The sequence below is a fragment of the Ambystoma mexicanum genome, chromosome 2p (genome assembly GCF_040938575.1).
Source record: "Ambystoma mexicanum isolate Mex_15411 chromosome 2p, UKY_AmexF1_1, whole genome shotgun sequence".
NCBI lineage: Eukaryota > Metazoa > Chordata > Amphibia > Caudata > Ambystomatidae > Ambystoma > Ambystoma mexicanum.
Window position 1 is genome coordinate 1,418,147,585 of NC_090923.1, and position 16,771 is coordinate 1,418,164,355.

The window sequence follows — 16,771 nt, forward strand, 5'->3', positions numbered from 1 at the left end:
ATCCATCCCTCATTTGGATCTCTTTAATCATTGGGTCAAGTCAGCTTTTAGGCTTTACCCGTTTCTGTCTCCCAGTTAAAATAATGCTGCAGCAATCTTCAGTCCTTTCCTAACCAGGTAATGTCAGGCAGCTGTGTCAGGATTCACCCAGATGGATTATAGGCAAGTCCCCTTCAAGATTTGTAAGCAGCTCTCCCCTTCTCTATATAGCAAGGGGTTTTTACCCTATAAGCCACACCCCCACCCAAAATATTGAGATCAGGAGGTATTAACTTATTAGCACTGAATTTCCATTGGATCTTCATGGTACCCTCCTCCTCCAAGGTGCCATGCCCTCTACCGATAGGCCCCTTGGAATTATGAAGTTGAATTGATGGGAACACACCTACTGGAGTGGTCATTTTAAATTTTTCAACTTTTCACCTAAAAAGTCACAACATGGCAACATTTGGCAATTTACAATTAAGAGTACAACATTTATATATTTGACTTGGTCGATTCATGCCAGTCCCTTTAAGATGACTCCTATTTTGGCAGGAAACTTACACAAAAATTATAACAGTTATGAATGTGAAAATGTCTACCCGGGTATATAATTTAATAAGCCACCAGCTCCCCAACCTTCAGATTCAGAACATTTTTGGGGAAGCTGCACACACATTTTTGATCATAACTTCAGTCCCAAAAACTGAATGTAGATACAAATGACATCAACATGACAGGCTTGGGACAAGCTTTAAAATGACATGTGTCCTATTTTTGTGAGTTTCATAGTTCAAAGGTTACTGGATAAAACATCATTTCTAATGTAAGCCTAAGGCCACATATGTATACATAGATTTTATTCTGACCATCAACAGCATACTAGTTTTCAGTTTTTATTTCCCTTCAGACCACAAGCTCTGTGCATCTGCTCGAGTCTCTGCCACTCAATGCTCACTTAAGCCTAGGGTTCATGTATTAGCCTTTGTTCTCTTAGGGCTAATGGATGCTGAAGAGATTTTGGGGGTAATTCATGGATTATTTGCGCTGAAAAAAATGGGATTTGTGCGCCTTTCTGCCCGCAAATCCCCATTTGTTAAACAGGGATTTTCGGGCAGAATAGCGCACAAATCCCGTTTTTTCGGCGCAAATAATCCATGAATTACCCCCTTTATCTCTCTGACCAGATGGGTCTCCGGCCACCTATAACAATCTTGATAACAGGCCACCCCCTCACCCGTCCAGCGATAGTCCACATAATTTCTTCAATTTGAGGGATTTTACAAAGTTTAACGCACTCAATAGGATCCTCTGTTTTTCCAGCACTAGTAAATGGTTCTGTCATGCATGAACACAGCGCTCCCTTTGAGCTTCAAAACAATGGTCTTTCAGAGGGACAGCAGAGCATAGCATGTCATGGGGGAAGGTAGCTTTGAATCTCAGGGTCGAAGTCAGCCCCAATGACCAAAATGCTGTACTTTGCATGTCACAATGGGCCTCATTACGACCCAGGCGGTAAATTACCGCCTGGGTCGTACCTTTACCACCATGGCGTAAACTACGTTTACGCCATGGTGGTTGGCGGACTTACCGCCCCATTCCGAGGTTGGCGGGGCGGTAAGTCCCCAATCCCCATTTACCCTTCCCCATTCCCATTTTTGCCCCATAGGGCATAATGGGAGTAGGGAAGGCGTTAATTACGTCACCGTAAATTACGGTGTCGTAATTAACATCAAGGTCCCTTAGCGCCATGGATTTTAACACCTGCTAAAAGCAGGTGTTAAAACCTCCATGGCGCTAAGGGACCTCGGAATCAGGCGGTAAGGGTCGGCGCTGTTTACGCCGCCGTGATGGAGTTGTTCATATTGGAATCTGTCCTTTTTCCGTGAGGCCCAGTAGATCTCGGCATTCTATGTAGGTTCTGATCTGTTGGCATCATACATGTCTCCCACTTTTGTACAGTCTGCTTCCCGCCATTTCTGAAAAGCTCCTTTTTCCGTGCCCGGTTGGAATTCCGGGTTCTCGAGTATTGGCATGAAGGGGGCTGGATCTTTTGTCAGCATTTCTTTCTTGGTTGCTCTATCCCATATTTCCAAGGTTGTGCTCATGATCTCGCTTATTCAGACATTCTGATGCCTGTACTCGGGTTTGATCCAGAGTAGGTGGCGCATACTTGTTCTTGCCACCGCTCTGTCCTGTGCCTCCCATATTTTTTCTGATATGTTCGGGATCCATTCCTTCAAGACCCACATCTGGGCTTTCTCATAATACTTCCGAAAATGAGGGAGTGCCATGCCTCTTTCTGACTTTTGTGCTGTAAGTGCTAGGTTAGAGAGTCTCAGGGTTTTGTTCTGCCAAATGTATTTGGTTACTATTTTGGTGAGTGTCTTGAAGAATGAAGCAGATATACGAATGGGGAGTGCTTGGAAGTAGTACAGCAATTTGGGCAGTATTTTCCTTTTTATGACCGTTATTCTGCCCCACCATGTTATTGAGAGTGGGTTCCATCTGTCCAGGTCTCTTTTCACCTGCTGTATAAGTTACGTGTAGTTCTCTACATAGAGGTCTTTTATCGTGTTGGTTAGCGTGACTCCTAGATATTTTACCCCTTCTTCCGCAGTTTATAGTTGTAGTTCTTCCATTTTTTTTATGTATTTCTTGTTTGTCTCTGGCCAGGACCATTACCGATGACTTTTGCCTATTTATCTTCAGGCCTGATATGGATCCGTATTTTTCTATTTCTTGTATGAGGAGTGGTAGAGTTTTTATCGGTTCGGTCAGGGTCATCATCATGTCATCCGCATATGCCGCCATTTTGTGTGTCATCCCCTCATTTCAATGCCCTTAATGTTGGATGCCACTCTGATCTTTGCCAACAGTGGCTCGAGGAATATTGCGTATAGGAGGGGGGATAGTGGGCAGCCCTGTCTTCACATTGGGTATCTAGTTCTTGGGCCAGTCTTGACAACAGTCGTTCTTGTGCTTCTGCATATTGTAATGTTTCCTCATCTATGTTTTGGACCGTTCTCTCTAAATTGTCCTTTCGCTCTTACAGGTTCCCAATGTCCGTTTTTAGTTCCTGGACCGCTTGTTTCATTTCTCCTTTCATGTTCTCAAACTGTGTGTGCATTGAGGATATGAATTGGTCCTGAAATTCTTTATGGTCTTCCCCTTGTCTTTTTGCGTATTTGCTTTTGGAGTCGCACCTTTGTCTGTTCCCCAGAGTTGGATCAGGTCCTGGTCTTGTTTGGCCTTACTGTTGAGGGATTGTGTAGCCTGTTGCGCTTGACGGTTCCTGGGTTTTGACATGCATCTATCTCCCTTTTCTCTTCCTCCTTTTCTGTTCCACCGTGGTGGCCTTTGAGGTGTGTCTGAGTTCACCACCAGGTGTCTGCTTGATTGGGGTTTCTTGGCCGGAGTCTGTCTTATTCTTTGCTTTGATGGGCTTGGGACTTGTCCGTCGCCCTGTTTCCGTTGTTGTTTCTCTGGTGTGTTGCACCTTGCCTTTGGGCTGCCTTCTCTGATGTACTTATTAGGTGTGGTGTTATTTATTTATTTATTTATTTATTTCCCCCTTTTGCCCCTGGAGCCTGCTTTATACCTTTCTCTGTGGTGCCCTGTGGCATTGATTGAGTCCCCTTTGTGTGTGGGTCTTCTTTAGCCTAATCCCTTGGCCCTGGGCCCCTTCTTGTTGCTGGCGAGGTGGGGAGAGGGGGTGTTTGTCTGTTGCCGTGGTATTAATTTCCCCACCGTCCCTGTGGCTTACCGTCCGTTCCGTTGCTTTGTTCGGGTTCTTTCCCCCTGAAGTGCCTGCCTTGGGTCGCGTTGCTGGTCTCCCCTCCAGCGCCTGGTATCCGCGCCACGGTGTCCGCTCCCTCTCTGCCCAGACCGTTGCTCTGGTCCTCTCCCGTCGATGGTCGGGGGGGTCCGCCTCCACCCAGCTGATCCACGGTCCGGAGGTTTGTAGACTGCGTTCTCTTCTTGTTGCAGTCCCACACTGGTCTGCTAGGTGATCCGTCTGGGGCTCTGGAGGTCCTTCCACTCGCTCTTCCGCTTCGGGTGCAACTCCTCTTCCCGATCTGCATCTGCAGTGGTGCCCGCCTGGATCCCAGGTGTTGGCCTCTGTGTCTCCGCTTCCACTGTGGGTCTTCTATGCTGTCTCAGCCACCGGGTGGTTCTCTGCTCCTGCTCTGTGACGCCTTCGCTGCTCGAACCGCCGGTGGACCCTGTGTAAAGTGAGCCTCGAGGCTGCTCTTCTGCTCCGGAGTCTCGTGGGCCTCCTTTTTCTTTGTTGTCGTTGCGTTAGATCTTCCGCCTCGGTTTTCACCTCCTTCAGTATTTCTCCAATGGAGCCATGCTCTGGAGGACCAAATGTCGCTTTTTTATATTTCTCTATTGCTGCGGCCCGAGCTGGGGGACAGAGCTCCGCTCACGCACGTCGGCCTGGCTCGGGCGCCATCTTGGAATCCAAATGTTCGGCCTTCCTATTTTTTACATTTTTTTTTTAACATGTTTGCATATCACCATCACTGTTTAGTTTATCATCATGATCTGTTTATTTTTGGCAAAGGAACATTGTTCTCAATATTTCTATTTCCGACTGCAAAATGTCCATGCAAGGCCCTTTTGAATCAGTGTCTTTCCGTTGCTTTTGCTTAATGTGGCAGCTTATATTGACGGTTGCCTTTTCGTCTGTCAGCTCACAATGTGCCTTTTCCATAAGAACAATGTATTTCACCTTAGAGGCCTAAGCTGGCCTTTCTGTTCATATCAATCTAGGGCTATCATTAACCCCACAATCCACCCCTCTAATGTCTTTGCAGCCATCCACATCCTCCATTTCTTCTTGTTACTCCCCTCAACATATTGCAGTGACCTCTTACTGCCCCCTTTATGTTCGACAATATTCAAATGTTGAGAAGAGTGTTTTCTAGTTTCCATTTTCTTCAGTCACCACTGTCTTTATCCACTTGTCACTTTCCAGAAGATGTAAGTAATGCTCTTCTGATCACCCCTATTTTTCACCCACACAGGGTTTCCAGTACCTTGTATTACTTAATTTACAATCCCTGTTGCTCTTCATCCAACGTTCACATTTTCTAATACTATTATTAAATTTCCATTCCATGGTCGCCAAAGTTCTCCTACTGGTACCTGACATTCTACTCACTGATTTCTTTACTAAGTCCTTCAACATTCCATTATGTTTTCTTTGCATTATTTTTTGCTAACCTTTCTACATATTCCCTAATGTTTCCACACACCTTTCCAACATTGACAATTATTTTACTTGTGCCAATCCGCAAAATGTTTATCCTTAATAAAACATCCCTGGTGTGTGTGTTTACACCTGTTCTCTAGACCTGCTGCCAGTATTATGTAGGCACACATCAGTGCTGTTGTCCTATTGGTGAAGGCTGCTCTCTCATCATCAGAGTCAAATGACTGGTCCAGTGGGCATGAGTGTAAAGCCAAGGCCATATGGTACTGTGTGCACAGGTATGGCACCAGGCAGTGTTAAGTGAATGCATGAGGATTGCTGTTAGTAGTTAGTAGGTGAAGGTAATTAAAGCATCTTCTTTTTCTGATGTGATCACAGGTGCGACTCTGGCGGGGACTGTGAGTGCCTGTGCACGGCCATCGCTACGTACGCCGAAGAGTGCAACCAGCATGGAGTCTACGTGCGCTGGAGGACGCAGGACCTCTGTCGTGAGTGTAACATGTTCCAGTTCTTAGAAGGCCCTAATATTAAGTGACTCTGCACGGCCTCATAGTCATACATGCCAGTAGGTGTTTCATCTCCATTCCTTTCCTCTCCTTTAATCGTCCCTCCTTAAATCCAGTTACCTCTAAAACTTTAAATACTTAATAAAACATCCTAGGTGTGTGTGTGTTTACACTTTGTTAGTACTTTACGTCCCCTCCTGACTAGAGTATGAGAGTATAGTGTAGGCCGTGCTGATTTTTGTTCTGATTTTTATAATTATGTTACTTGTAACATGAAGTCAAATTACAGCATCTTCACATACACATACAATAACACATGCACACACATACACACATTCTCACATATTGATTCTTGCACTTAACTCCACACACAATAATACACACAGACTGCAGACAAAAAACAGCACTGTATCCATACACTTCCATAAGCACCACAGACAGACAGACACACACACACACACACAGACCTGAGCGCCACACTATACAAACATACCACCCCAGCAAGGTAGACCCAAGCACGCACAAACACACCCACACAAACACACAGGCACCACTTTCAGCACTGAACATATATAATCATCCCTAGCACTGCTTACACTGCCCTTAGCACTGCACGCATATTGCCCCCGGCACAACCAACACACTGTCCGACCTCCACAAGCACAGACAGTCACAATGGAATCTTTCCTTAATGGTCTAAATGGCCAAACTGCCATCTGGTATTACTCAGGCAATGTGCCCCTTATGCGGTAATGTCCCGCCGGCGAGGGGCTTATTGCCATTAGTACCCCGGCCCATTAGACCGGGGTACTAGTGGTGGGTTTCATTTGGCTGTGAGACGAGTTTTGTTTCGCAGCTGGAAAAAATAAGTAAACAAATGGCTGCAGTGGACTGGAAAACAGAGTCTGTTTTCTCTTTCTGTGGTGGCCATAGTAAACAAAGAAAATGCCCGCATTGAAACGGGAGAAGGCACTACATGTAGTCCCTTCTACCTTTCCATGGTGGCCTGAAGACGTGAGTGGGCATACCATCTGGTAAGGCTCACAAACGCACCAATTAGTGCGTTTGTCTCATTTATAGTTACTCGCACCCGGTACTAATTTGCTTTCTGGAAACAGTGATAACTGGCTTTATTGTGAAAACTGTGAATATTGGAATTGGAACTTGACTGTACGAGCTTGGCATAGTATTATCTATATCTGGCCTTAGGGAGCTAAGCCGGCAAAAGCAAATATTCCATTGATGTCCGGATTGGGCATAATGGAATCTGGCTGTGCTATGCTAACTAGGCATAGCAGATCCCTGTAGTTCTAAGCTAACTGGACATAAATAAATCAGGCACTGATATGCTAACCGGGCATAGCGGTCCATGGCCCTGTTCTGCTAAGTACACATATACTTGAAAAAGGTTTTGTTACCTGGGAATTGGATGTCAATGGTGCAAAGGCTTGGGTAATTGGCAGTGATGTGAGTCCTTGGGATTTTCATGCCAAAACATTGAAATGGTGTGATTTCCTGTGTCTTTGATGGTCTTACCTGTTATATCATAGCCCTACATGGCACATGGGAATTAGAGCATATCATGCTATACCTGACAGCTGACGGTACTTCAAGAGCATATGATGGCAATAGCTGATGAATGGTGGGCGTTTATGGAGGCATGCTAACAATGCCTATCTAATAGACAATACTATTGGGTTTGTCAGTGCTTTTTCTGTTTTTATTTCCTTCACCTACCAGCAGAAAAATGAGGGCCCTAATGTCCAGTCAAATGATGGCATAGTTTGAGAGATTGTAGGAAATAAACCCTGGTGGTCTGTCAGAATATGGATTCTACAGCAATGAAAGAGGAGGAGGTTTACAATCTATACACAATTATCAAATCGCCAAGTCTATAGTTCTGCCACGACGACTTAAAAGTTGATGGTGGACAGGGCTGTTACCATCGTTAGGCAATTCTAGGTTTCAGACAGCAAAGATGCTAATCGAGGTGTCATTGCTCTAGAAACATCAATTTTTAGGGCCTCTTTACACGTTAGGCGGTAGGGGGTTAACGGGGCTGGTAGAGCTGCCGGCCCCGTTAACCCCCTACCGCCTCATTATGCGGTCTCCTCCCGGGACCCGCTAAGGACTCCTGGTAAAACCAGGTTTCCTTAGCGGATCCCGCGAGCAGACCAGGATGCAAACAACGGACCCATCATTAACGTGCCCGTTGTTTGCATCCTCCCCATTCCCATTGAGCCCTATGGTGGCCTAAATGGGAATGGGGATGTACCGGGTACAGGTTCCCTGAATGGGGAAATACCGGGCCCTCCAAGGTCGGAATGGCCCAGTATTTCCCCATTCAGGGAACCCGGACCCAGTACCCGGTATGGGGGTAGCCATGCCGCAAATTGCGGCATGGCTACCTCCATGGTCGTAATGTGGCCCTTAGTCTTGGGAGGATAGCTCAGGGGCAATGCGTTCGTCTTGGAAGCAAGATGACTCAGAGGTTCGATCCTGGGTCAGTGCTTAGAAACCTCTGGGTATTGAGCACGTTATAAATAACCCATTAAAATTACAATTTCAAAAAGTCTGACTCCATTGTAATTGAAGAGGGCCCTGAAACAGCAGATGCATATTGCGCCATAATACACCATAATACTTGCGCCAGCCCTGCTAGTGATGCCGTGTCAATAGTGTTATCGGGGTTAGGCTTAGAAACTATTGGCCCCCAGCTAAACACTTCTGAGTAACATGCATTGTGTTTCCCTCCCGCTTTAGCAATGCAGTGTGACAACGGGCTGGAGTACGAAGCATGCGGTCCCGCCTGTCCACGGACATGCCAGAACCTAGGCATGGAGTCCGGAAAGCACTGCGACTCCATTTCCTGTGTGGAGGGATGTTTCTGCCCCCCGGAGATGGTCCTGCACGGTAAGGAATGCCTTATTGCTCCAACCCCTACCTGGGCCGTTCCATGTCACATAAGGTCGCGATTATGAAGGTGAGGCAGACAAAGGGGCGAATTTCTTAATGGGTGGAATGGGAAGTGGAGGCGTGCAAGCAAGGTACATTCCCTTTACGCCCCTATTCATCACTTCCATTTTCGTACCGATACAAGGCCGAGGAAAGACACGGAGGGGAGTTAACCCGTCCACAGTGCTTTCCTCCCGCCACTTAAGTGAGCACTTCATTGTACGACTGCATAACATTTTCATGAAGGCATAAACCAAATGGATTCCTGTGGAATCCACCTCAATTGGCCCCATTACAAGGTTGGAGGTAGCCATGGCGCCATTAGCACCATGGCTGCCTCCAAAATCGTACCGACTCCGCTTCTGGTGGATGGAGCAATTACCAGTCCATTCCGAGGTCGGAGGGACCGGTAATTCCCCATTCACCAGAGCCATTCCCCATTCCCATTTGAGCCCCCATAGGGCTCAATTGGAAGGGGGAAGGCGGCAATAATGGTACCGCAAATTGCGGTACCGTTATTGACCATGTTATCCCTTTGCGGGTCCCGTCCTTAACGCCTGATAAAACCAGGCGTTAAGGAAGGACACGCAAAGGGAACTCGTAGTAGGGCGGTAAGGGATTACCGGCACTGGTGCCCTTACCGGTGCCGGCAATCCCTTACCGCCCACCTCGTAATGAGGCCCAATGTATCAAGCACCTACAGAAGAGCAGGCAGATTGCATAGCCCAGATGCCTCAGGCTTAGGTGTGCTATATAAATGTATAAATAAATAAATAAATAAATAAATAAATACATAAATAAATAAAGCCATCTATTAATAAATGCTGCCAGCAAGGTGCAATGTTCAGGCAGTATTTATTTCTTAGCAAGATGGAGGAGAAAAGTAATGAGTAAAGTTGAGTTTGCCTGGTTTCACTCTTTCCTTTCAGCATACTCCTTGCAAATGTTTACAATTGCATGCAGGGGACCCCTCTCGTGCATGCAAATGTTGGTGGTCATCTGCATGCAGTTTGCTTGTGTTACAGTATAACCCCAAAGTGAATTCATGTGCACTCCACACGCTCACCAGACATGTCTGGATTTTACATAAAACGTAGGATGACGTATCAAGAAAATAACTTTTTTCTCAAATACTGCTACAATCCTGTTATTTTAGAAAAGTAGAAAAGTCTGAAAAGTATGTACAATATGTCCATATAAACTTGTAAAAGTTTATGTTATCAGTTAAAAGCTAATCGCCAGCCCGAAATACTGTACGATGAAGGTCTTTGTCGTCAATTTCATTGTAAATATAAAATTACTCTGACATCGCCACGCCTTCAAAAGGTGCAAAAATACCCTTGAATGTAATCGACTTAAACATCACTTAAAAAAAGTCCAATATGTAATCAGTGATGCTGTAGTAATGCTATCGGCTATAATTAAACCATCCAAATAGTGCATTAGAGCTGGGCAATGACACACAGCACTACACACAAAGTGAAATAGCCGAAAAATAATGCTTTAGCACCCTGTTCCAAAGGCTGGACCAGGGGATAACGGGCCGGCAGCCCGAGTTATTCACTCGGTCCTATAACGAGGGCACCGGCCATTACCGCTTGTTCCAGCCCTTGGAACGGGTGCTAACACTATTAGCACCACAGGTTACCTAAGCGGTTACCCGCGGTGATAATAAAAAAAGTATTTTCATTCAATGAACGGTACGCCAAGCACATCCTGATCAATCAATGAAAATACTTCTCTAAAATGGCCGCCATGATTTTAGAAGGCAATGCTCAGTTTGGAGCCCCTCTTCCGTTACTATGGCAGCCAGACAAGCAAGAGGAACTGAAGCTGCTCTTACGGCGGTGGGCACCACCGAAGCAACCAACAGGTAAGTAGGTCAGGGGCGGGGGCTTAGAAAATAGATTTTAAAAAAAAGAAAGGGAAGGGTCGGCAAAGAAGGCACTGCAGACCGGGGAGACAGCCGGCGCGTTCTGTGGAAGGCAGGCTGAGATCACTGGTTTCAGCCCACGATCTGCGAACCTGACTGGCTGCGCCCCTCGCCCCATGTGCTATTCAGCATTCTGACACTCTCTCTAATTCCACCCAGTGGTGCAGAAGCAGGGTTGGTTGACCCAGGACATTGATTGGGTGGAAGGGTGGCTGTACAATCCCGTAAGAGAAGTTGGAATGCTCAAGCCAGTCAGGAGACATGGAATGCTACAGCCAATTACAATACCGAAATGGTCTGTTCATCCTGATTGGTCTGAATGGTTAGTCTAGACATCCTCACCACTCTGATCAGCCTACAATACAAACACATACGCCAATCCTAGCCCCTCTTGGCCAACACGGCTTACAGAATTCCAATCTGTAGGGATACCACCTGTTTCTATTCTCGCGCAGAACATTCCTTGCAGCCCCAATTATCAGTTCAAAATCAGACACCACCCTGATGCCTTAATGGGGCAAGTTTACACCTTTCATAATTGTAGGTGTGAGCGGGAATAGGACCACTTAGAGCTTTTATGAAGGAGGCCGTAGGTTTGAATATGTTTGCTCCACAGAATGCAACAGAAATCTATGGAATTTGTCTGTAACACTATTTCATGCAATTGTTGGCAAATATATTGAGAAATGTTATTTGCTGTTTTCTACCTGTGTTAAATATCCTATGATGCCCTTTTGCTGGTGTTTGGTTTCTCTGTCCGTTTGTCTTTAGGGGTGGATGGGAGCACAGGTATTCTCTCAGGTCTCACAGTTTCCCCTTTACTCTCTGCCTCTTTCCCGCCGCTTGCTTGTTGTCCTTCTTTAGGCGGCAGCTGCATTGATCCTGCTGAGTGTCCGTGTTACTGGGGTGGCACGTCCTTCCCACTGGGGGCCGTAGTGCAGCAGGACTGCAAAAACTGGTGAGTTTTTAAATTTTTTTATTTAAAAGGCAGAATTTCCTGCCCCAATGTGTGCGTTAGAAGTCAGAGAATTGAAAACAGATTGGAGGAGACACAGGGCCTCAATGAGTGTGTCAGCATTCCGGCGGAATACTGCCAAACTGTCTTACCATTGCCGCCACTTGTCTGGTGGAATTACCACCGGATTACAAGTGGCAGTATGGTGGTGTTAGCCCCATGGGGATTTCGGCACTAATTTCACCGAAATGTCCACATTTTCCTTCACCCCACCGCCAAAACCATAGTTGGGCAGTGCAGTAATGTGGTGGTAATGTAATTACTGCTGAATTACTGATGATTTTTACTGCACCGCCCCACTCGTAATGAGGGCCATAGAGTTCTAGACATGTGCTAGACTTGATCGGAAAGCGAGGCAGGCTCTTGGCCAAAACCCCTTAACTCGAGACACCCTGAGTGAGGGATCCATAATCAGTGCTTTAAGTGGGCCGGGGCCTGCCGGGGCCGAGCCCCGGCAGTCTCCAAAAAGTGGGGCTGAGCCGGGGCCCTGCGGGGGCCCCCCGGCCTCACCACCCCATGGCAGGATGCATTATCCCGCCGCGGCCGCAGCCGCGACGGGAGATGCACCCGCCACTTTAACGCCAGGCAAGCTGACAGAAGTGCCTGCCAGGCACAGCCTTGCTGTGACTGGCTGGTACTTCCGTCAGTCACTGTAACTTTCTCTGATTACCCCTCATCTGAGGGGCCATCAGAGGAAGCTAGAGTCCCTTAGTTTTCCCTCGCCAGGTCACTGACCCTAAGCGAACCCGCGGGCTCCATGATCTACTATGCAGATTAGATCACTGAGCCCGCGGGTTCGCAGAGAGTGAAAGACGCCTCGGGCTCGGGGATCTATCTGCTCTGAGCAGAGATCACCGAGCCCGAGGCGCCTTTCTGCTTTGGCAATGCTTTATAAAAGATGCCTTCAACTGTGTACGTTTAAGCCATCTTTTATAAACGTAGACATATTTCTATGTTTATAACAGACGGCTTGAATCGTACACAATTCAAGGCATCTTTTATATAGCTTTGTCGACGGACAAAGCCACCTTGGGTTTTGTCCGTCCTCAACGCTTTATAAAAGATGCCTACGTTTCAAGCCGTCTTTTATAAACATAGACATATGTTACAAATGTCTATGTTTATAAAAGGCAGCTTGAAAAGTACACAAACCATAGTAAGGTAAGCACACAAGTGTGCGTAACTTACTATGGTTTGTGCACTTACAAGCCACCTTGTATAAACATAGAAATATGTAACATTGCTATGTATATAAAAGAAGGCTTCAAAAATCACAAACCATAGTAGTACGCAAACAAATATATAAATGCTCAAATACATTTATATATTTGTTTGGGCACATTACTATGATTTGTGCACTTTTAGGCCACGCCCGCAATGGAAGCCACGCCCCCAAACGAGGGCCCCCCCTCAATTTTTTACCCCACTTAAAGCACTGTCCATAATTTAGTATTCGGTGCCTGCGTGGTAGCACATAGTACTTCCAGTGACACACAGGGCCTCTGGTACAAAGCACTGCAACAGAACATTGGGGACACGTGCCCACTGCACTACAAAAACCAATGAGATGTTGGCATCAAAATATGGTGCGAGTTGCACATAACACGCGGTCCTAAAGTCATGAAGATTCCAACACAGCACTTAAGCAATTCTCTGAGACTTGTTTGAAGTTTGAAGTTTAGTTTATTTGTAATATTATTTTGTGATGCACATAACTACTATCAAACCCTGGGTTAAGCAGTGAACTGCACTACCATTGACGTACATGGACGTTAGGACGCAGACCTGCAATTGAGCAATGTGACCCACATAGTCCCACAGTGAGGCCTTCAAGACAGAGAACAATGCTGAGGTTTAAAATATGCAAGGTTTTCGCCATGTACTTTGGCTCTATAAAGTCATCATTTGCCAATTGGTTTTGTTGCATGCCAGCTCCTGGTTCCTGGAGTGACTTTACCCTCACTATCAATTCCTTCGATTGGTGTTTGCAACCAACACGCCATTTGGTTGTTATTGCGATGAGCTACTCTCACCCAAGCCAGTCTTCAAGCTTATCGCCACTAAAAGGACACTAACGTAATGCTGTGTGTGCAGCCCTCTTCACTTTTCACACGGTACATTATGAGTACATCTTTGGTCACGGATCCATTGCTTTCTCCGTTTAACCACTTGGGTGCCCAGGAGTGCCCCAGGAATCTCTGCCATGGTTAAGTGGTTAAGATTGCCTTGATCTCGCCCGTACTTAAAGATACGCCTGGATCCTAACAAACCTATTCATCAAAGACCTATTCCCAACCCGATTTATCCTGGAAAAATGGTTCAAAGGGTGGTCCTGGACCTATGCTAACTGCTTTTTGGAGGGCAAGCATCTTTTCCATCTGGTTAAAACTGGTGTTCAAGTATTCTGGGCTATGGAGTTGCTCATTGATGAGCTCCAGATGGAAGATGATTAGAGCACTGCAGGAGCACTTCCGGTTCTAGGACACTCCAAGGCCTTTAACAGGGTTGACCACTGCATTCTGGTCGACCGTCTCTCCCAGCAATCACTCATACTGGAACTTATGTAAGCGCTCCTTTCAAATAAATCCCCTTCTTTGTCATTATCTGGCAATCTGACGGGATCAGCCCATTCTCACTTTCAATGCTTATGTACTCAGTCTGCCTTCTCTTATTGAACCTTTTGGAATTTCTAGGTATAACTACCCTGTTGATAACTAGATTAATTGTAAAGCCTCTTTCTTCTCAAATTTGGCACTCTTCAACTTCACTGTTCTTTGCAAACTATTGATAACTGGATGCGCCCCAAAAACTGTAAAGGTAACATCTGTAGAGCAGATTTCCTTCAGGGATCATCCCGTTAGTGAAAGCAGGATTATCCACCTGTTGCTGCAGTCTTTATTTAATTACTCTATGTGTAATGTCTACTTAGAGCCCATAGCCTCCCTTATTTAATCCTTTGATCTTTCATTCTAACTCCACGCCAACAACACCCAAAACATGATCAGAATGAGGAAGGCGATACCCAACAGCAACCATCTTACTAACTTATCTAGCCAAACTCTAGCACAAGAGGCAAGAAAGTACCCTCGGCTCGAAGGGTGACAAGCCAGGCATCCTCCCATGGCCCTCCTCACTGGCTTCCACATCCACATGGTTGGAAATAGATGAAAAATGGGAATAATCTTTCATGCAAACCTGACATTAAGTCAACAGGTCATCTACCTCACTTAAGACTGCCATTTTAACTCCACATGCTCAAGAAAGCTTTATCACGCCTCGTTTTATCCCCTGAAATCAAAGTGATGCCGGCCTTACTTAATGTTGTCAAACCCTGGATAGAGTAATCATTTATATGCAGGTATTCCCAAAAAAATCACCTGTGACTGACAATTAATCCCAAGCAGAGCAGCAAGACTGAGCCTTAATCTGAGAAAACAGGACCACACGCACGCTCACCATCGCCATTCTGCCCTTAAATTCCACCACTGCTTGAAACATTCCCATTATGTTGATCCTCAAAACTTCAAACCATCCTGGGCTCTTAATGCTAGATTTCCTGAGCTCCCCTTCCAGACCAACCTCCCACAGTTTCCTCCACCTACTCTTCATCAAAATGGAGTAGGGCGAACAGTTATCTGCCGTCACCGTGACTTGGAGCCCATCGATTCTTATCTTGCATCTAGGGCACTTCATCGTAGAATAATCCTCTTCAGCCTTCCATACTACCACCACTATGTCCTCTTCATCCGAGCTGTCTCCCTCCTCCTCATGCACAGATGACACTTTGTTCTTCCTTTGACATTTAGCAGGAAAATGACCCATCGTCTCACAATTCAAGCACTTGTGGTGAATCGCAGGATACAACTTTGAATCCGCAAAGTGCCTTAGCTTGCCAGACCTATAACATCTACCCTATCGTACTCCACTGAAGTCACAGCCTTCTTTCTCTCTTCTTTCGGTTCTCCTTCGGTTTTTGTATTCAGCTTTTTGTTCCTCTTAATCACAGCATTAACCTGGCGTACATCTGCTCCCCTGTCAGTACCTTCAGTCTTCTTCTGCTCCTTGATAGTCTTGGAGCACAATGGAGTATGCTCCACCTTCTTGGCAATAGCTATTGCTTCCTCCAATGCAGGGTTGCCACACATCCACAACCACTCCTGCATGACTGGGTTGTTGGTGTGGATGATAAACTTCCACACTCTCATTGTGTTCCTGCTTGCGGGTGTACAAATTATACCAGTTCATCTCTATGTTTGTCTTGGGAGCATAATAGTTTTCCAATTGCCTGAGGGCCTTCTCATGAATGTCCTTATCCCCACCACCTGATCTTCAGGTACTGGTGGAATCTCTCGATACTTCTTTTGTCCCTCCAGACTAAGGGCATGTAATAACACCATTCATTTCTTCTCTGGAGTCATCCCCTCATGCTGCACCGTCTCTCAGCCCTGCGGTGGTGCTTCCAGGGCCAACACCGGATCACAGGGTCTCGAATCAGGAGCCTGCCTGCTCACTCTACTCTTCTCTGACGTTCTTTAACACCAACCTGGCATCGACAGCGGGCAAATCCCCATGTCCCACATGCATCTATCCTTGTCAACAATTTGAAGCAAGTGGCGAAGGCACGCCAACTTATGCAGGTGAGTCTTTATTCTTTTAAGAGACCCTGCGGCCGTAACCAGCCATCCTCCAACAACTGTGCGCATCAACTGACACACATTCCAGGTTGTACCCTGGAACCTGGAACCACAACAAGATACTATACAGGAGCATTCAAAACACTGCACTGGCCCCCAGCCAACAAAGGATTGTGTTTGCAGTTAAATGGATTATCCATAGAACAAAGGCCAGAATGAGGTCAGAAATTAATTGAACCTCTACAGCACCACGATAAGCCTCCAGTTTGCATCAACATGCCTACTCCAATTAGTCCAACTCAGGAGATGACGAGTGGTAGGCCAATGCCTGTGAAAGATTGGCTCCGTTTTATGGAACTACTTATCATACCATCTACAATTGCAGAAGATCCTTTTCCAATTCCAGAAGTCCCCAAAAACTGTCCTGTTTGAACAGGCATTCGACTTTCCATGTTGCTCATGCGGTCTTTCTCGGCCTCCTAAACGTATTTGCGTAAGTTACTGCAGCAACTACAAAATGCGGCA

General features: G+C 46.1%; 1 protein-coding gene across 1 annotated transcript in view; it reads left to right on the top strand.

Moving 5' to 3' along the window:
* LOC138567897 (SCO-spondin-like) overlaps positions 1–16,771 on the top strand; it is a 1,036,222-nt gene that overhangs the window by 283,388 nt on the left and 736,063 nt on the right. The window contains exons 24-26 of the mRNA XM_069646396.1: positions 5,582–5,691; positions 8,473–8,622; positions 11,462–11,555. Coding sequence (XP_069502497.1) covers positions 5,582–5,691; positions 8,473–8,622; positions 11,462–11,555 — 354 coding nt within the window. The remainder of the gene's footprint in view (positions 1–5,581; positions 5,692–8,472; positions 8,623–11,461; positions 11,556–16,771) is intronic.